This window comes from Abrus precatorius, unplaced genomic scaffold, assembly GCF_003935025.1.
Source record: "Abrus precatorius isolate BTA unplaced genomic scaffold, Abrus_2018 Scaffold2, whole genome shotgun sequence".
Taxonomy (NCBI): domain Eukaryota; kingdom Viridiplantae; phylum Streptophyta; class Magnoliopsida; order Fabales; family Fabaceae; genus Abrus; species Abrus precatorius.
The window spans coordinates 37,845,171-37,867,268 of NW_020874362.1; the positions used below are offsets into that span (position 1 = coordinate 37,845,171).

At 31.4% G+C, this 22,098-nt stretch overlaps 1 protein-coding gene across 1 annotated transcript; it reads right to left on the bottom strand.

Moving 5' to 3' along the window:
* Positions 1–3,225: 3,225 nt before the first annotated feature.
* LOC113859990 (protein MALE DISCOVERER 2-like) lies at positions 3,226–8,461 on the bottom strand. The gene is made up of 13 exons (XM_027492630.1): positions 8,359–8,461; positions 8,108–8,240; positions 7,854–7,925; positions 6,815–6,958; positions 6,613–6,735; positions 5,414–5,518; positions 5,250–5,311; positions 4,731–5,162; positions 4,426–4,616; positions 4,178–4,310; positions 3,892–4,049; positions 3,624–3,812; positions 3,226–3,486 (listed from the first exon to the last, which is right to left on the bottom strand). The coding sequence occupies exons 1-13, from the start codon at positions 8,459–8,461 to the stop codon at positions 3,226–3,228; spliced, it is 2,106 nt and encodes a 701-aa protein (XP_027348431.1).
* Between the last annotated feature and the right edge of the window lie 13,637 nt (positions 8,462–22,098).

Here is a 22,098-nt window from a genome sequence, read left to right on the forward strand (position 1 = left end):
GAAGGCTAATTTAATTTGAATATAGTGAATGAAGAAGTATATACATAATATATATATATATATATATATATATATATATATGTTTACATGTCTTCGGCACATAGCTGTGTGACTGTATTTTATTTATTTATATATACGAATGCAATTTCTTAATCATGAGGGGTTGCAGTGTCTTTGGGTTTCTAGTGCTTCATATAATGTATGCACCATCATAATTTGGAATTGGAAAATGGGGGAAGTATTCCACGAGAAAATTTCATTCCATTGGTCCAAAAGGAGTAACGTTCCAAGGAATAATCAGAATGTCAGAACTACCCTCTACCTGATAACTGTATCTAAATCAGGTTCAGAATTCAGATACTTTTTCCCCTACCAGTCATAGATGTAAAGGGAAATGAAACCCTTTTTCCAACGTGATGAATATGCGTTAGTTCACGGGTATCTTTCAATCTCAACTATGAGATATTAGAAAGCATAGACTATTCAAACCATGTAGAATGACAACAAAAACACTGGTAGAGGGTAATCACATCACATTGATCTCTATTTTGTTGGTTAATGTCAATTTAACAGTAGAAATAATATCATAGATTCCCTGCATTGTTTCTCGTTTAAAATTTGTGCAGCCTATATATTTTCCCCTGAATCATGCTAATTTCCTGAGCATTGCTTGCTGATAATATATTTTAAACCAATGGAGCTAATTGAAAATCAAGTACTTAAGAAAAATTAGAGAAATTTATTAGACCTTATCTGCATGGATGAAATTCACTCAAATATCAATGTTTAGTCAATGTCCAATACCAGAGCATTCATAATTGCCTGAAAGCCCCTTCTATCAAAAAATAACCTTATTGCTATCATACCGGCCCTACACACTTATAAGTGGTGCCTGTTGCTTGACCCCAAATTCTTCTACGGAACAGACACCATAAATAAGTTGTGGTGTGACCCTACACTTACAAGTGGTGCCAATGAAGCCGGCATAGTACTTCACATAGCATAGTAACATTTACAACGCATTGATTCTAACTTAGAATATTCATAAAAAAAATATATAACTTAGAATAATTATAAACATTCGAACCTTTTATGTCTGCATTCTTTTAATTATTAAATATAATTTTATAATATCTTGTAACAAATCTTTATATTTTTAGGTTCATTTTAAATTGAATTTATTTTATTATCTTTTTTAAATTGAATTTGACTTGTTAGAAAATGGCAATGCACACCTGTGTAACATTCTGTACGTGCCAGCACTAAATCTCTGATTTCTGTATCATTTGACATTTCATGCTGATGCAATGGAAGACTGGGGTTGAATTAGAATAGCCAGTACAGCTTATCCTTCACAAATTTCTATGAACTAAGGAAAGCACCGCTTTCTAATAATTCAATTGTAGGGACTCTGGTAGCTAAAGGAACCAACTGTTGGGACCTATTTCGTTGTTCAAAAACTCTTTTATGTCTCCCTTTGTGCTGTTGTGGATTTTTATATATTCAATACTAGCTGGGAATGGAAGGCTGAAAAAGATACTTGAGGGGGGAGTTTTAATTTTTAATGTATTTCATTCTAGATTATGGAATAATCTTAAACCTTTTTTTTCTCCTATTTCTGCGGATTAGAATGACAGATTGTTTTCTATTTTTTAAAATAAAGATAACCCTTTATTTCACTTTTTAGATGTCCACAACACAGCATTTCAATATTTCTTAACACATTTAGCTAGTACATGGCATGCACAACTGCAAAAGAATAAAATGTGACACTTGTTTTCCATACCATGTTTGTTAACTATCAAGATGTTATTTTTCATCTAAGTACTATTAAATAGAGCATAACACTAATTTTTTTAATTATATATATATATATTATATTTCATGTTTAGCTGAATATTCAAAAGTTAAGTAAAACAAGACATATTCATGTGTGTTATTTTATAATTGTTGTTATCTAATAACTTCAAAAATAATATAGTAATTTAACATTATGTATAAATATACAAAATAATATCTTTAGTTCATATAAAATTTTTAAATATTTCATAAAATAAAAATCTTAGCATAGAAAACAGTTCAAAAGATTGTCAATAAATTGCCGTATTGCATTTCCATTATTCCTATTTCTGACGTGAAACACTTTCTTGACATAAGATGTTCTATATCTTCCTAAAAAAAAATAGCTAAAGCAGTGCATATAAGATTTGAGCAACAATCTCCCTTATGTTAGTTTTTAGGATTGAATTATACTTAATTTATCTTTAATATGATACTTAAATTTATTTAATCCTAACGGTACATCACTCATAACTATCTAAAGATATTATGATTTGATCCTGTATTGTCATGTTACTACTAGATTCTTTTCCGGAATATAATAGATGATGGGTCCATACCATTTTTTAATTAGAGTACCCAGAATAAAAGCTAAATTTTTAAAAGAAAAAAATAATTGATATATAAAAAATACTCGTAATAGTAAATGATAAAATTAATAACTTATATATTGAATGAATGAATATCACTTAAATAAATAATGAATAATGAGAGTGTTTCGTTAACAAAAATATTATACCAAAAATGAATATTAAAAAAATTTAACAATTAATCCATCTAAAAATAACCTTCTTTGTATAATTATGGCTAAAATGATAATGACAATTAGTTTTTATAAAAAAGATTGAACAAAGTATTATTTAGAAAAAAAAAACAAATTTCCCTTTATTCATGGCTTTTAATTATTTTTCTTCGATTGTTTTCTTTAATTAATCTAAATACGTTGTTTGATACATGTAACTTAAACTGTGGAATCACAGAGCTCAGTAGTCGTTATTTATGTAGTGTTTTTTCTTTAGGAGTTCCCCTTTTGGAAAAAATGTACATATCTGTGTTTTGGAATTGGAAGACAATCTTAATCACAAAACAACTGCAAGCTTTATTAACAATTGAATAGACCGTATAGAAGTTGCATGTTCATAGGGACCGAGATAGCAATACCATGTTAGGACTTTTTACAACCCAAGCTTCAACAACAAAAGTACAATTTACAACACCCCACTTGCAAAATGACATTACATGCTTCCATTAGGACTAGAAGAATAGCTATGGTATGGATCATATGGACTTGCAAAAGAACAAAAGAACAAAAGAATTTGCAGCTTGGAACAGGGTTAGAGAGAGTGAGACTTGATTTACAACATAGAGATGAGAGTGAGATAGAACTTAGGTGGCCTCCAATGATAAGATCTCTAGTTCAGCCCACCAGAGTGGAGAAAGTCTTGGAACAGCTTGCTCGGGTGATATGCGAAGCACTTCCCTCAATTTGATGCTTATGTCCTTCATTGCTGGTCTTAACCTTGGATCAGATTGAACACATTCTTTGATCACCTCACAGATGACATCAAGTTCATTCTCTTTGAAGGACTGCAGCGTGGGATCGATCAAAGAGCTGAAGCTTTGCTTATCATTCAAGTGCTCAGCAGCCTAGGAAGTTGATGAGGATTTATTTGTTATGTCACATACAACAATGGAGTTGCACTTCAAATTACTACGAACTACGAAGGGAACTTCCAAAGGAAAAGAAGATAGGACAAGGGAAGGAACACAAATATCAAACTTACCCAGCTCACAAGGTGGCCTTGTTCTTCAGAGTAAGGTAGTTTCCCTGAGATGATTTCAAGCAACAATACTCCAAAGTTATAGACATCGGTTTCAGGATCAGCATGGGGTGGCAGCTCAGATTTCAGTGATTCGTCTCCAGTTGGGTTGGCTGGTAATAATACATTCTTGCCAAAAGAGATCTCTGATATCTGAGAGCAATAGAATGGAGATATATTACTTGATACCTAACATATATTAAAAGCAAACAAAACCTGTAAATGTGTATACCTTAGCAGCAAAGTCATCTGTTAATAATATAGAAACTGAACTGAGGCCAGAATGAGCTACTGGTGGATTTAGATCATGATGCATATACTGAAGACAATAAGCCGTGCCCATAATAACCCTCATCCTTGCGCTCCAGTCAAGATGTTCAATTTCCTTGACTGAAAATAAAACAAATACACAGAACTTGAGTTTTTTTTTTTTCCTTTGTGAAGAGAACTTGAGCATTGACTTGGATTTACTATGTGCAGGTTAATAACTTGAGCCTTCAAAGAGTGTTTCCACTTACCATGCAGATGCTCAAATAAGCTTCCATTTGGAGCATACTCAAACACCATCATCCTTGTGAATGGTTGTTCTTCATCACAGTAACCAATAAGATTGGTAAAGTTCTTATGGTTAACACGGGACAATGTAGCAATCTGAAATATATAAGAAACAAAATTAGCAACAGGTAATTAAGCTTTGAAAGTCCCTCAGTTGAATTGAGACTTCTGGTTTTTTTTCCCCTTTTCAATGACTTGAGAAGGAGAAAACCTTTTTGCGATAGGCCATCTCCATGCTCTTAGTCCAATCTTGGGCAGAAGTGACAATAGTAGAATCTACAGCAATCTCAACTCCACTGGACAGTGTTCCTTTGTAAATGGTGCACTCATCAAAACTATTAATGATATTGCTGAAATCTTCACATGCTGTCTCCAGCTCTGCTCGATTCAACTTGGGGACCCCTACGTTGTGTAGAAGGACATAATATTTGTGTCATCATAATATGACAACATTTATTTTCTTTTCATTTAATGGGGAATATTGGGATTTTTCACCATTTCATGAACCTATATTACCTGTTATAAATGCTTTCTGCAACTGTCCGCTTATTCCTGTCTTCCAGGGCTTTATTGCTTTTGCTGCTCGTTTTCGCCAAATGCAAAGTATGATCAGAATAACAATGATCAAGACAGCCACACCAGCGATTATAATAATATATTTCCAAAATTTTCCAGCAGCACCATCAGCTGAATTCTGTTGACTTGTTGGATTCATGTGTGGAGAATCTGAAGGTGAAGGCAATGTAGGTGACTGGTTTTGCTTCTTATTGGCATCTGGCACCGCTGGGAAAGCTCCACTACTCAGGGTAGTTGGAACAGAACTGATTTGTATAGTAGGTCCACCACTAAAAGGTGCAGCTGCAAGGTTACTGGACTGATCAAGTAACTTGCGACGTGCAAAATTGACTAGATTTGATGCATTCTGATCAATTTCTGATTCATCAGAATCTACATGATGAAAGGTATGTTTTGAAAGTCAATTAAAAGCATAATTAACAATTTCTCACAGGCCATAAATCAAAGTTCTCCACTCACTAGTCAGATTGTCACAGTAGTTCTCTTCACGGCCATGACAGGTAGCCTTTCCTAGCTTGAACCTTCAAATAAGGGCAGACTATTTTAGTAAGCTGAACAAGATGAAAGGAACATAATATATGTGCATATAAAGATTGAGATAAAGTAGAAAGTTATCTACACACAGTGCTGTGGCAAGAAGGTATTTCCTGAGTGCTCCTTTAATTGGAATAACAAATAAATATACTGTGTTCCTCTGCTTGATATTTCTATGCCACATATTGTTCACGCTATGCATCAAAAGGTCGAAAAGTCAGAAAGTCAACCATTCTTTTTAACCATAAAATATGCAGCAAATTAAGATAAGTATACAATCCCAGAGGATGATACTGTTAAAAGTTTGTCACTGCAAAATCTAATCTTACTACCATAACAGAACTACAACACATTCCAAACATTTCGGTTCCTATAACAATAAAATAATCATAGTGATCAGATTTAAGACAATCAAATAGAGAAGAAGGCACTGTACACCCATAATTCTTCTGTCAATGAATTTGGACGGCTAAAGGACACGCCAAGAACTTTCAATAACACCAATAAGATATGATCAATATTTTGGGTTTCCACCAATCATTTGGCTATTAAACGCAAATGATAAACAGGTTGGTTTTTCATTAATCATTATTTAGATTAATTTTAATCTTTGCAGAACACTTGTAATTTGATTAGAGCCAATCATAGCTAAACAGAGAGTGAATTCTAGTGTTATAATGTGTAGCAGAAAACAAACTGGGTTTTAAGGAGTTAAAAACAATGAAAAATTGAAAACAGAAACAAAGTTCAATTTATCTGTTCTACACAGACCCCCAGTCAAGAATACATACATTGCCATGGTGTTGAATGCTGATGCATAAAAGGTTAAACAGATCAATGAGAAGCTCAATCTGAAGGATGACCTGTATCTATTGAAGACAGTGCACAGAAACTCTACGTAAACAGAAAATTAACTACTTTAATTATGAAAATGGGAGATCTCAGATTGATTAACAGAACATCTTAAACCAATTCAATAATGACGTTATTAAGAAATCACCACTATGCTCCATCGTTTATATATTTCTTAAGGAGAAGTCTAGAATAAGTAAACATATATGTGCTCAGTCTAGGTGTCTATTTCAGACGATGCCTGTCCTTGTGGAAATAATTTTCCATGGGTCGTCCAAAAGGCTTCATTCTTTGCAAAAGAATAAAATTTGTGACAACAATGGTTCTTATGTCTCACTAACTTGCCCCTACATTTAAGTGAAGCAGAAGGAAGAAAAGCATGCCATGAAATTACTACCAAGGTCACTAGGACAGAAAAAAATTAAGATACACTTACCAGCATGCAAGCTTTCTATTCTTTCCACATGGCAGAGGTGATGAAAAATTGTCAAAAGAGGGCAATCTGATCTTTCCCAGCTCTTGAGAATCACTACGTTCAATTTTATTGTTACAAACCAACCTATAGAAAAATTAAATTTCATTGTAGGTAACCCAGAAATAAAACTAAATAGAAAAAAGATAATATAGAGTTAACTAACAATTGTGTTGACAACAATATCCTGCCAATTTCTGCTGGGATACATCCAGTCAAGTTATTCCCCCTTAAGTCCAACAACTCCAGCTTTTCTAGATCTCCAAGTTCTTTGGGAATGGTACCAGAAAAATTGTTCTTGTATAACACACTATTTCAAAGTAACATAGGGAGAATATCTGAATTAGAAATGTATTTGAATATACATTACCATATTAATTTAACTGAGCTGTTGGATTTTTACTTCTGAGAAAGTAGCCACAAGGTTAGTCTTTCATTAAAGACATACATTTAAAAACAAAGTAAAATTGATTGATAATTTAACGAGAACTGAAATAACCAAACAAAAGGGCTCATGATATTCTGTCAAACAAAGACAAGAAACCCTTATGGATTTAGGAAGTTTTCATATTACATTGAATTTGGACACAAATGGTATAATAATCCAGCTGATAGGCAACAAACTGTCTTTCTTTGGAGTTGAGCACTTGAATATTAGCTATTTAGAAGAATTTGTGGTAGGAAGAAAACTGCTATAATGCAGGCAGGCTCACAAATTAACATTGCATGGAAAATGGGAGAGGAAAAGTACAATGGAAAAAATATAGAAAGAATGATAAAAAAATATACACAGCTGACACAAGACACATACATATATAAAACATTGGTTGCTATCAGTCTACTGAATGAGTTAATGGCCTCATTCCAGAGACAAGGGAATGCAGGCATAACATGATTAAGGATACAAAAATGATACAAATTAACAAGATACGTGAAAGTAAGGTAATCATAGGCTACTAGATAGTGCCAAAATCACCAGTTCATTTTCCAAGCATATCAATCATGATTACTGACTAAACTTAAGAAAGATACCTATATTAGTGTGACAAATACTGAGCTCTTATATTAAGTTATATTATTATTGTAAGATAACTTTCAATTAGAGATTTCACTGTTTCAATTTTAAACTGTCGGTCAAAATCAGGATCAGTTATTGTTAGAGGCTTCAGCAAAACAAGCGCAGAGTAGTGTTCAAGAACCCATACAGATATTTTAGATGACTAAGTTTCCCAAGCTCAGGAGCCAATGTCCCTTTCAGAGATATCTTACTTAGGTCCCTACAAGAAATAACAGAAAATCACAATCCTTTAAGCACATGAAAATCAGCACTGCATTCACATCAAACAAAATGGCAGCTTTCTTAAACATCAAGAACAGCTATATGTACCAGTGTTTGCTAAAAGAAAAATAATAATATCTTGCTGGAAAACAGAAAAAGAGGAAATCAAAAGGAACTTACAGGATTTGCACTTTACCATCAACACAATGAACACCATACCACTTGCAAGGGCTGCAATCGTTTGGATTCCAATTTGCCAGAGCACCAAAAGGATCAGAAGTTATTCTTAGCCGAAACTCCAACAATGCTAATCCTGTATTGCCCATTCCAAATGAAATCATACATCAAGCTACAAGAAATGCATTACATGATTCATTGTAAATTGGTGTGGGGGGGGGGGGGGGACTAAAAGGACAATCAATAAAAATCACCTTCATGATTAAGAGACCAACACTGTTGAGTTCCCCACAGATAAATCGATCCAACAAATATTCTGAGCCATAATCCAAATGGGAGGCCCCTTTTGCTCTCCATTGCTAGGTGAAGGCAATGCCACTTTGGTGTATCTCTTTATGGGCCGGAAGCTATATGTATGTCATTTCATATGTACAAAATTGACAGGTTTTTCTGTACAGAGAAACCCTTCAACCTATTTGGATGAAGCAACAGAAATTCACTAAGTAGCAAAACTTGCATATTACAATGGAAAGCAAAAACAATTTCAGCGGCTCTTGGGTCCAAAGCTCACATCATGGTCCCTCATTTTGCTATAATGTAATCTTTTCGTTACAACCTTTTGCTTAATAAACACATAACCCGGCACAATATCTTCCTCTCAAATGATTCCCAGCAGTGCAAGGTGGAGCTGTAAGAAATAACACCCGGAACGACAACCAACAAAATGAATGAACTTCTTCAACCGACAAAAGAAAAATTAAAATAAATTGATAAAGTTGACAACCAACCAAAACATAAAAAAGAAGAAACAAGGAATAACCCCATCAGCAAGCAAACTTTTCGTCAATAATAATAATAATAATAACAACAACAAAAAGAAGGCAAAAAGGGAAAAAGGCATTGCAATTGAATTACCATGCAAATAGGAGAAAAGGGTGCAGGAAAAGATGTCCCTTTGTAGCGGTTATTCGTTGAAACCGAAGAACGAACAATGTATTGTGATTGATGATGAAATGTAAGTTAGTTATGACAGGTGGGGTGGGGGGGTAATTAAGATGGAGAAACAGAAAAAAGGCAGCAACGATTCAAAGATTGAACAATCTATCGTAATATTGAATGTTACGTTAAACTGCTGCCTTTGGAAGATGATCTCAGAGGAACCTCTCTTTGACCATCTCCATCCTCGTACGATGTTGGGTTGTTTTCTTTGTATCTTGTCTCAGATTCTCTCTCTTTACCCCCCACAACCCACACACACATTTCCCCCTCTCATCATTTTCTTTCTCCTAAAATTCGTTGTTTCTCCCATTGCCTGTCACTTCCGAATTCCTCGCACGCGCTTTTTTTTTTTTTTGTTACTGCTGGCTCAGCCTCCTCTTCATGGTTCCATCGATGCATTACCCTCCTTTATTATTATTATTATTTACGAACATGGTTACATAGTTCATGCTAATTTTTAATTATTAGTAAACTAAATCCATAAAAGAATTAACAACACTCGCTTTATATTTGACGGGAGCTTACGTAACACTAACATAATAAACAACAAAATACGTGAAAAAAGTGTGTAGTCGGATATTCTTGCATGGAATAAAGGGTCATGTTTTTTCAACAACAAAAATAGTCAACTATTATCTCATTTAATTTTGGAATATATTTTTGAGAAGTGTATATATAAAAAATAATTAGACATAATACCACATTTAACATTAATTTATTATTTAAATAATAGAAAACAACGATGTAAATCCACCAACTAACTACCAAGATAGAATGTAGTATGTTTCAATTTTACCTGTCTAAAATGTCTATATTTCAAATCTTGAATATCGTCGCTATCCGTTGCATTTTGGTCTTCAAATGATTGTGGAAGGTGGACAGCAAAAAGATTTTCGGAATCCTTAGCGTGAATTAGAGAAACACGATAAGGATCCTGGCACAGAACTACAAAAATCTGTCTTTGTGAAGCTCTATAGGAATGACCTAATTTACCCATAAATTTTATTTCTAATAAATATTATCTAATTTAATGATTTGTTAAAATATTTCAATAATAAATTAACATAAAATTTAATCATTTATTCTTTTGTTAATTTATAAACATTATATAATTCTATAATCAAAATATACATTACATAGTTTCTTAATTTAAAAATAAAAAAATTACTTTGTCTTCTCTTTTTCACTAAAATTTTACTTTCAAACATATTCCTAATTTATTGTCATGACTTAAGTATCCCAGAATGGCTGATAGCATTGTAGGCCCAATTCAAAGAACCGTGAAGAGATTCAGTAGTCCAATTTGTAGTTAGTGCCTCTCAAAGAGGAATATTATTATTGTTATTATTATTATATGCACTGACGGTAGTGTTAGTTTGTTACCTTGAATTGAGGAGGAGGCTCTCATAATATCTCTGTACTCTGTTAATTATGTGCTTTGGAATTCTGTAGATTAGTGTTTTTTTATGGTATCAAATGATTGGTAGTAATCTTGTTACACAGAAAAGAATTCTCCTTCGCCTTATTCTCTTCTATCTCCTCTGGATGCTGTCATCCTGTCCTTGAATTCAGACAGTTACCCAATCTATCAATTTATTGGGGAAGCTGCAATACTCACCTCAAATTGCCTTTAGTTAGTCACCATCACTTCTCATCGATCAATGGCTGTACCAATGGTAAGATTAGCAACCTAACTGCCATTGATGATCTTCTGTATTTTGTTTTCCTTCAAATTAATTATGCTATTTATTAGTGGACGTCACATACGGTGATTTGAGTGCACTACAAAATGCCGAGTTGGTGCATAAATAAAAGTTTATCAACTGAAAATTAAAACAAATTAATAACACACTCCTTGAATTTTATGCTTTATTTGATATTTGAACATATTTCCTGCTTTGTATTAGAGATATAGCTGACATTTTATTCAAAGTCGAAGACCAGATACACATGTTTTCAACTATGAAGGTGAAGATACATAATAATGCGTGCTATATTTTCCTTTTTCAAATTCTGTCTTCAAAAATTAATCTTTACTTTTCTCCCTATTATATATGATCATTTTCATGAATCTGAACTAACTAGGACGTCATTCAACTTCCTTAACTAAGTAAATGTATATATATTACTCTGGCCAGACAAGAATCAAAATATATATGATGAGATGATAAATTGTAGGTGGTACCATCGTAGGGAATTATTGGTTCATCTGCTTTGTACAGAAATTAACTTTACATGCAATATAATATATACGATGATCCCATGATATATGGCAGTGAATGTTGATCATGCCTTGGTTATCCTTGTTAGAACTAAATAATACAAAGCTGCTAAAATTTTGGGTTTGGTAAAATCCTGCCTTTGCCCTTTTGACACGTACGTGAGTTCTGACTTTCCTAATGTACTGCCAAGACAATGGACAAGTCAAAAATTGATGTCACTGCACTGCATGTTCGGTTTGGAAACTCTTGTGGGATGTCTTAAATTGGTTATCTGTCAAACGGTGAAGTACTTGACATAGGTGTGAATGAAGCCTTCATAAATCCAGCGCTTTCTAACTGTTAAGACATTACTCTGTGATTCTTATGCATCGTAGCAGTTGACATGCATGGGACCACTGAGGTAGCATTTCACATTCTCATTTCCGCTCCCACAAAGCACCCCCTTGCTTGTTATTCAACTGTGACAGATTCATGACGACACCAACCTTTACTTATTTCATATAATATTCAATAATTTTTCTTTTTTAATACATATTCTTAGATTTTGGATGAGAGTATCTGTATAATTATATATATAATACTTACTAATATTTATGAAAATTCCTATATAGTTGTTTACGGTGAAAAATGACAGTTGTAAACAAATAATCCAAAGATCAATCTGGGGACTGGATTTAGGTCCTCTTTGGGTTCTTTTAAGTGTGTTGTTAACGTGATGCTCAGATTAACGGCGTAAAAGAGTATTAAGTAAGAATAGTGAATACTAAATGTGCACAATTAAATCAAACGTAGATGCTTTTACAGAAATGTAGCAAGCCGGAACTAAACAACGTACGAAGACATAAGTAACAAGAACTGAAATTAAAATGCAGAAAGGTAAATGTAGGAATGTAAAGGTGCTGGAATGTAAACGTACGACTCCTCACAACGGCGAATAACGGCCACCGTAGGTCTCCTTGTAGCTAGTGTCTGGCGCGGTGCAGAGTTTCAGCGTCTCAGAGTGTTTAGGTGTGGTGTCTGGGTGCAAAAAGTCGTCCTTTGTAAAATGGTACTTTGGGGTATTTATAGACATGAAGACTACCATCGTTCTCCTCCTTTTGTGGGCACTTCTTAGTAACTGCCTTCAACTGTTGATGCCCACTATCCACGATTGCTTGTGATCGTGTTGTTGGTTGAGGTTTCTTTCGTAACCGCTATCACCCATTATCTCCTTTGTATAGTGGTGGATGTTGATAACTGCTGGTAACCGCTTCTGAATTTTTCAATGACTTAACCTATCAAGACTCTTGTTTTTCTGTCTTTCGAGTATTTCTGGGAGAAACTTGAGAGACTCCTTTAATGTCACGGCCTTGGCATATTTTCTTCTTGACTTCTCTTTTCGAACCATTCTGGAGTTTTGAGAACTTTGTTTTGGTCTTGTGGACTTAGAATATTTTCTTTGTCAATTTCTATTTTTTGAGCAATTCTGGAGGAAATCTGGCGCCTAGTCAAGTTTGTGAACTTAGAATATTTTCTGATCACTTCCTGTTTTTCTTCGAGCATTTTTGGGTGTCAGGAACTTGAAAACTCCTTAAAACTCCTCGAAAAGCCATTAGTTTTTTGTGGACTTAGAATATTTTTCTGTTAGTTCTGTTTTTCGAGTAGTTTTGAGTGTTAGGGACTTGAAAACTCTTCAAAACTTCTCGAAAAGCCATCAGTTTTGTGGAGTATTTTTCTTGCCAGTTCTATTTTTCGAGTAGTTTTGAGTGTCAGTGATTTGAAAAATGTTGCAAAAGTCGCTAAAAATAGCTTGAAATGTGTCCCTTAAAACTAAGTCCTAGATAGTCTTCCAGGCTTCTTTTTGGCTCCTTTTTGACCCTCAAAATTTTGTCGAAAATGAAATTTCCTACAAAATAATTTTTAACTTGAAAAATTTTCTTTATCCCAAACAATAGTGTATAAATATTTGTCAATTTCTATTAAAATTTAGAATTATATTTATTCTGGGTTTACGCTTCAAACCCATTTCTCACTTTTATTTGGTGGGGGTAAGGACACGTATTCTGTATTTTGAACGCATGAATTTTTCTATGTCGACCAGATCTTTGGGCACACGCATTAATTGGTTTTAACTAAAATGATATGAGTTCCACCAAAACATCTAAACGAATTGTTTTGGTGAAAAAAAATATCAAACACTCGTGTTAAGAATAGTTGTTTAATTTGTAAAGTTAACAGTGATCGATTGGCAGTGATATAAAAGTCCCAGATTATGAGAGGTTTTTCTTTTTTTCGTAAATAGAGGTAGGAGAGATTAGCGATATCTGAAGTATTTATATTTCAAATATGTTTATTTAATAGTTACATTTAAAATAGTTTTTATTCTTTCTTTCACAAATAAAATACTCTTGTAAGAAAAACTGTGATTTGTAACAGTTGATGCAACCACACATAAATTTTCTTGTTAAGGTCAAATTGTTTTGGTCTTTATCTTGTTATGGAGCAATCAAAGCTCGTTTAATTATACACTAGTTTCAGCCTCTATCAAGAAATTAAGATAAACAGGTACATTGTGTTGTGTTGTTATCTTATTAACTGCAATATTGAAAATTTTAGTCAAGGAGTTGGTCGAACACACGTCACTTAAAAAGCTTAAATTCATGCATGGTGTTCAATTATTGTTGCCAAAAATCTCTCTAGCTTTAATTAATTGGTGAATGTGAGTTTATCAATGTAAATTAATTATCAATTTCAATTATGATTTTGAAGTAATGAAATTCTAAGTTATGTTCTAATTGATTTAATTTCACTTTTAAAACATTGGTCTTTCCTCACCTAGTTTATTAATCATAAAAATTTAACTAAACGAAAATATTTCAAAATTTTACTTCCAGGTTATCTTGAGAAAAAAGTGTTCAACATAATATTTAAATAATCATTTTTTAAAATCATAATTTTTAAATCATCATTATCTTGAACGATATATTTAATTTAGTTTTTCAATAATATTGTCTGTGTGAATCTCAGCCTAACTAAATCTGGCCAAGTTTGATTCATGCGAAAAAGTTCATCCTGGTAAAATAATATAGTTATACATGCAATACTAGTATTTATTTTTTACGTAATTTTTTAGCGGCATAATTTGAGAAAAATTAAAATAAGTAATAAATTATTATAAGAAAAGTTTTGGGTGAGTAAATTTTTGGTATTATTATTTAATTATATATTATCATATTAATTAAAAAATATTAACTGTATGATAATTAATTTAAAAATTATATTTATTATACATTTTAATTGATTGACAGCAATATTAATTTTACTGTTAAATGTTTTTGTTAGGAGTGTAATGGATTTTAAGGCAGCATGAAAATTTAGTTGACCTGTCTCGAGAGTAATTTTAGGTCATATGAATTAACTTGCCGGTTTTCAAACTCATTTTATACTAAGTCGGGGTTCTAGGTTTTTCGATTATATTTTTATTATTTCTTTTATTTTTTATTATTATTTTTTCTTAAATGGATTTTCTTGAGAATTTTAATTTTTTTGGGCCTTACCTCAACTTATCTGAATTTGATAAAATTATTCAGTTTGAATTGTCTGGAAAATATTATCAATAAACCCAACCTAAATGGTGATGTTTTAATGCAATTAGTAATCACTTTTTTCTCCAAGCCCAACAAGAGGGATTGCACTTCTGGATTTTGTTTTAAGCATCAGCTAAAGCAAAAGATGAATTTGTTATATTATTTATCCCTTTTCTTTATATATCTGTTGTACTTTTTATTTTATTTTCTTTTATAACAAAATAACGCGCATAAATTTAATTTCAGTACCATTTTCTTTTATTTATGATTTAATATTTTAAATTCCTATAAGTATTACTTCATTTGATTTTGATTAGTCAAAAATATTTTTCCTGGTTTTAAATTCTTGTACATTAAAATTTTCAAAATGGTCTCTCTGTCACTGGGGATAGAAATGAGTCATTTTTAAGGTTTAGTTTGACTTTGTTAAAAACCTCACTTAACCAGTAAATATTCTCAATAAAGGGTACATAAACATTTGTGGTGTCTCATTCCAAATGGACCCTTTCAAGGCAGCTACATTAAGCAAATTGAAGTCCTTTCTGGGAAGCAGTAAAAGTCTATGAGATATGCTATGATGCTCTCTGACTACCTTATCACTCTTATGCCATACAATTTTCTATACAAGTATTGGTCCAAAACGACCCATTTTAAAGCCCATCCATCTCCTAAGCAAAATCAAGTCTATGACTCTGTTAAAGATTTTATGTCTGCCACTGTTTATTTTACATAATCTATTAATCAAATGTTAAATGTCGGTAATATGAATCAATTTATATATTGATACGCTATTTTGATGGAATTGATTTCTTTAATACTAAAGTACATTTATAGTTCATTCTCATAACATTTTTTTTATAATTCATTTTTTAATCTTTATTCAGACAGTCATAATATAAAAATAATAAATAAATAAAATCTTAATAAAACAATAATAACACAGTTTAAAATGAAATTAATTTGAATTTTTAATGAAGGTCATATGAATAAAATAATTTATTGACTGCATGCATAAAATAAATGACAAAAAATCTGAAATAACACAATTTAGAATGAAATGCAATAATTACAACTGGTCTCTAATTAATTCCCAAGTATTTTTATTGACAACAACATTAAGAGAATTAATTAATAATTACCAATAAATTAGCAAAGAAAGGACAAGATCGAAGAGGCACTGGTTATTTTTTTTCTAAAGCACAAACCCCCTAAAACAAAGAGTCAGAAACTCTATCTTCCTCCTCCTCATCAAACTTGAAAATGTTTCAAGTGCACTTTCTCTTTTATAAACAATTTAATAATATTCATGTGGTTTTGTGTTTCATTGACAATTCTTTGTTGACATACTGCGACAGTGCTTCAACCATTTGAAATTAAGTGCCATAAAATACATAAAAATAAATATTAATGAAAAAACAAGATTGACGCTTTATTGAACACATATAACATAACCCAAATTTAATTGTTAAAAAGTGTTGATTTACTCCATTTTTATTCTTATATTATTTTATTTTTGTCTTTGTCATCATCATACTTAGACTATTCCTTGATGTTGTCAGGTCTTGCATTCTACCTTGATTAATTATCTTATTTTTAAAATTATTTTTATTTTTAACTTTGACTAATATTGATGGGCTTTCAACAGTTCTAAATAAAAAACATATATTCCTTATTATCTAACAAATTATTTTTTTTTTTATCTTAGAAACATTTGTTTGGCTATCAATTATTTGTATTTATTTAAGAGACTCCAATTAGGAAGTAATTAAAATTACTCATGGTAATGGCAATAATTTGATTCTTTGGAGGTGAGCAGAAACTTTTTAATTTTGTAAAAAATAATGACATGTTTTAAAATTTTCTGAAAAAAATTATCGTATTTTGTGTTTAACTTATTCAACCATATACACTTATACACTTCACATAAAAACTTTAAAATTTAAAGCTTCACCAACGTTAGAAGATTGGAGGTTTCTCATTACGAATGTTCTACGTGAGGACTACTGCAACACTATTTCTATCACATAACTTGTAACACACTTCTCACTCTCTCTTCATTTTTAATTTCTCTTTTAAATTGTAAGAGCAGTGGAAAAATTAGGTGGGCTTAGTATTTTTCAAATGGGAACGGGAAATCTCATTCTATGTTGAATTCCAGCATATAAATTGAGTCCCAAAACTTATTTAAATTGAATTTAAGAATCTGAGTGACGTTAGTGGATGAAAATTAAGCTGAGAAACTCCATAATAGTCAAATATATATTCATTAATAAATTTATGCATGTTAGGTAACACTCCCTTTTACCTTAGAAGCCAAGGAGATATTGATAATATATTGTAAGTCATCAATTGGACATGTCCCTCGTGACAAAATACTAATTAATATTTATTTTTTTCTCTATTTTTATTTTTAAACAATATATGCCAGTGACCTTTCTTAATTTAATTTTCCCCTTCAGAAATACCGGAATTGCTAGCTTAATTATTGAGATTTTCTAAAATTCAATTTATAATGGAGGAAGTTTAAAATAGAATATGTAATAACAATGATGAAAAATTATTTAAATTATTCTGAAATAATAGCTGAATAATAAAAACATGAATTTATAAAACAATTTTTATTTTTTTTCTTGACTCATTTTATTTATTTATTTATTGTATCAACAAATATTATTTTAGAATTTATTCCATTAAATACGTAAAAAGTGAAATCTAATATGTCAACCACAAGATTATTTTTCGCTTGTAACTATCATGTTATCATTATCAATTTCATAAATGCAAAACAGAGGGTTAGCAAACAATTCCAAAGATTGAAAAGGATGTTATGCACGTGCTTGCATTGTTGTAAACTCTTCTTCTCTTCTTTATTTTATAAGATAATTTTTGTTTCATAAGAAAATCACAAGTTGATCCATTAAAACTTTCCTTAATAGTGAATATTCATGTAAAAAAGAGATAAAATAAAAAGTATACTATAAAATCTGAGGCACAGCTTATACTATATAAAATGTAACTTAGAACTTTTTTCTCAGTCCCCTTATAATATATGCTTGTAACTACTGAGGGACCACCATAATTGTAGTCACTTGCCATATATACTTACAACGACCCTATAGTTGGATCTATTTAAACACGGGTTTTTATGGACAAAATAAAAAAAAGGGCCAACGGCTATGAATAAATGTACAACATAAGTAGACTTTTGATATATTTTTGATAAAAATATACTCTTGACACTTCGCTTAATATTTAATAAATAAAATATTATATCAAATATATAAAAATATCAATCTAATTTAGAATTTTAAAAGGGATTTTCTAACCATTTTTTAACGATACTTTTAAAATTGAATATAATAAAATAAAAGTAAAGAATATATTAAATATTTTAAAAATTATTATTTTTTATTTAGTTCTTCAACAAGTGCCATGTCACTTGTTAACAAAACTATAATGCAAATAAGTATCATTACTATTGCATGTATCTTTATTTTACCAATCTCATGCTTTCCAAATTGATGACCAATTGATCATTAGGGAAAGTACAGGTAATTGGAAATTAGAACTATAATAATCCTATTATTTCAGTCATTCATTCATCATCAGTCAGAGATGGATTATGATAATGATTTCTCACTCATTATTATATGCAAAATAATAAGGGCAAAAGTACAAAATTTTATTTTTTTATTTTTTGTGAAGACCAACAAAAGCAGATAACGTTTCAAAAATCGTGAAAGGACAAATTAAGGGGGTAATAGCTTGGCACATTATTGATATAAAACTCATTTAGAGTGCTTGTTATAGGACATGATTCTCCTTTATGGGTCAATCAAGAAATGCTTAATATCTTGTAGTATTTTATAGTTGAAGATAGCTGAGGTATGTCAGTATAATGTAATGCTAGGTTGGACGTCGTCATCCATGAAATAATAAAAAAAGATGCCTAATTCTTTGAAAGATTCTTGTGCTTTGAGCATTTGAAAATATCGTGAAATGTCAACTCTGATGCAAACGTGAGGACAAAACCAACCCAATGCTTTTAAATTTCTTAATCTCCATTGATAGGCTCTCTTATTTCTCTTCCTTTCCACGTAATTTTGTCCCTGCCAAACTCTTTACTTTAATTCTTCGAATATCTGTCATCACTTTCTCTCTCACACTCACTCACTGTGTGAGCACTAAGATGATATATATATATACACGCACATGCCACGCAAAACGAGCTAGCATGGGCTTGGAGTTTGGCAGCATCTAGCCAAACCTACTTTTTGAGCTGATTCCAACGCTGTCCCAATCTATAAGGAACATGCCATCTTTGTCCTTTTGGGACAAAAACAACCCAAATTCTTAATTGGAAGGTAAAAACCATTTTAGATGGGAGAGGAAATGATCAAAATTTGTGCCATATATATTATCAGCACATATTATGGGAGAGACATGTTTTCTTTGTTTGGTTTCTACTTTCAGACACCGCCATCCCCCAATTTTCCTTGTACCAAACTTGTCTCCCTCGGTTCCTTGTGCATTGAACTTATTGGATGCATAATTTATAGCTTATACTAAAAAAATCTATATACTACTTAACGGATAGTCACCAGATATATTTCCATCGATAATTTTATTTAATGAAAATAAAATTCTTAGTCTAATTTATGAACATTACAAGTTTATTTTAATAATATGTTATATTAATAAATAGTTTTATTAGTATAAAATTTATATATATATATATATATATATATATATATAATAAAATGCACTATACATCATATTATTAATGTAAATAAAGAATATGTTAATAATTTGATTTTTCAAACAAATTTATATTATACTAAGAGAAGGAAACTATATGGTATATCAATTTTTTAAAATTGTTTTAGTAGCCAACAAATTGAATTAAGTTAATAGAATACAAGGAGTATCCAAATCTATGTACACCCAAAGTTTAAACAAAGAGTCCAAGATTTACAAAATAACAAATATAGCGAAGACCCTTCAAATAACGAATGATGAAATCCCAGTAAATTTGCTCTTAGCCAATTCCAAGATCTAATTTTTATGAAGCCCAGCAAACTATCGCAATTAACTTCACTATTGATGAATTTCTTTTAATAGTGATAATGTATCTACTAACATGAAGCACATGATGTATTATAGCCGGGATCGACCCAACATCGAAATAATAACTTTGACACACTAGCGTCCAAATACACATAGCCTATTAATTGCATGTCAGAGGATAGATATAACCAGAATTCGCAATATCATATTTTGAGTTGTGATGATGGGCTGTGATCAGTGATCACCTTAAAATTAGAGCATTTTTCAACATTTAACAAGAAACCTGGAGTAGGAAAACTGGTAATATATCTGGGATTGAAAAAGACATCACTGTGTTAAACCACATATATGGTTGCGGTATTCAACAAAATAAAAGTGTTGGGTGCATCAGAAGTCAATAAAGTGGATATAAATTTCAACTTCCCCTTCCAGCTTATAGATTTTCTTTAGAAGAAAGCTCACCTTTTCAAACATTTTGCTAACAAATATACATGCTTTCCTTCCTACAGTCATTATCTTTACAGCAATAAATTACTTCATTGGTTAAAAAGTGAAGTCTTGCATAATGGATAAATGACCTTAGCTACAATATATTAATAAGTCCAGTAATACCATGTTAATTATTTTGATTATAATATAACGATTGGATTTGGACTTCCTTATTTAAATATGTGTTTATAGAGAAATACCTATTGCCTTTTGTTTTCTTTCCCCATGCATGGAAAGTCTACAAAGTTGGAGTCAAGATTCTAGTCATATAGCCCATGCATGCACTTATAAAAAGTAAATTAAAATTTGTCAATTGTGCAATTATATAACGCGTATTTTGCCATCGGTTACTGTTGAAAGTGCCACCAAAACTAAACTATACATATTCTTATTAATATTTCTGCACATATTCCCACCGAAATTAGCTAATTATGAAAAATCCACTTACCCTTAACATTACTGCATTATACTAACGAAGGTTGTCCAATGACCAATATTATCTACTTCTTTTTTGTAAGTTTATTTTAAAAATCAGTATAAAAAGGTAACTAATAATATTTACATTCAAAATAACTTTTAATATGAATTATTTCATTATTTCTCTCATATTACTAAGAAGTATGTAAACTACTTTAAAATTAAGTAAACATAAGAGTATAATTAAAAAGATAATAACCAATGTTATTTCCAATTATTTAAAAGAAAGATAAATAAGTACAAAATTTTCTACTGAAAATGAACAAAAAAAAAAGAAGAAAATCGATACCTATTTTTCAAAGCATACCAAAAATCAGACGTCACAGTCACATACATAGCAAAGAAGCCTATGGAAACATATAGTATTCCAAGAAGAAATATTTTAAAACTTAATATGAGAGTAGCGATTGAGAAATTGCACATAGGGACAGAAAAACAGTGGTATTGAAATGGGAACAAAGTCTTAGTTTAGGTGAGAATAAATTGAAAGGTGGATGAAGGAACGGGCCCCACAACATACATGCACCTATTTAAGATTATAGAGCTAGCATGGTGAATTGAACGACCTATAATCGTATCTCGTTTTATGCACTTATATTTTAACTTTTTAGGCGAAAAAAAGAGAAAAAAGAACAATTACATTATTCAATAAAAATTACCTTTTTACTTTCATTTTCCATAAAAGTGAGGTATAGAATAAAATTATAGAAAATGTAAAACATATAAACAATTTATGTTATTGTTTGGCAATATGTATCATAACAACGAAGTGAGAAGTCCCTAGCACAGGTCAAACAATTAAGATAATCACGAGCTAGCAAGCTAGCTAGAGACACAGACAGAGAGGTAGATTGATTTTTACAACTGTCAAGGGACTGAGAGAAAGGCCTAGAGGAAGAGAGTAGAGGAGAAAAGGGTAGGAATTGTCACATGATTTGCAACAGTACAAAAGGGACCAGCAACATCTGTATCCATTATGTACGTTTATTACAATTTAAGGAGAACAAGTAGCCTGTCCGAATATTGTTGATTCTCAATTTTCTTTTTTTTCTTTGGAACCATAAAAGCCTTTCCAATATCTTAAACTTATGACTCTAATTCTTCTGCTGAATGATATGTCAAAAAGACATCCCAAAAAAAAAGTCCTGCAGGTATCAAGTGGTATCCTCTCTCT

What these genes read in the sequence shown, in the direction of transcription:
- LOC113859990 (XM_027492630.1), bottom strand. Translation starts at nt 8,461, where the DNA reads ATGGAGAGCAAAAGGGGCCTCCCATTTGGATTATGGCTCAGAATATTT. An exon ending in TTGGTCTCTTAATCATGAAG is followed by an intron (nt 8,241 to 8,358) that starts GTGATTTTTATT and finishes TGGGCAATACAG; the next exon opens with GATTAGCATTGTTGGAGTTT. An exon ending in GCAGAAAGCATTTATAACAG is followed by an intron (nt 4,617 to 4,730) that starts GTAATATAGGTT and finishes TACACAACGTAG; the next exon opens with GGGTCCCCAAGTTGAATCGA.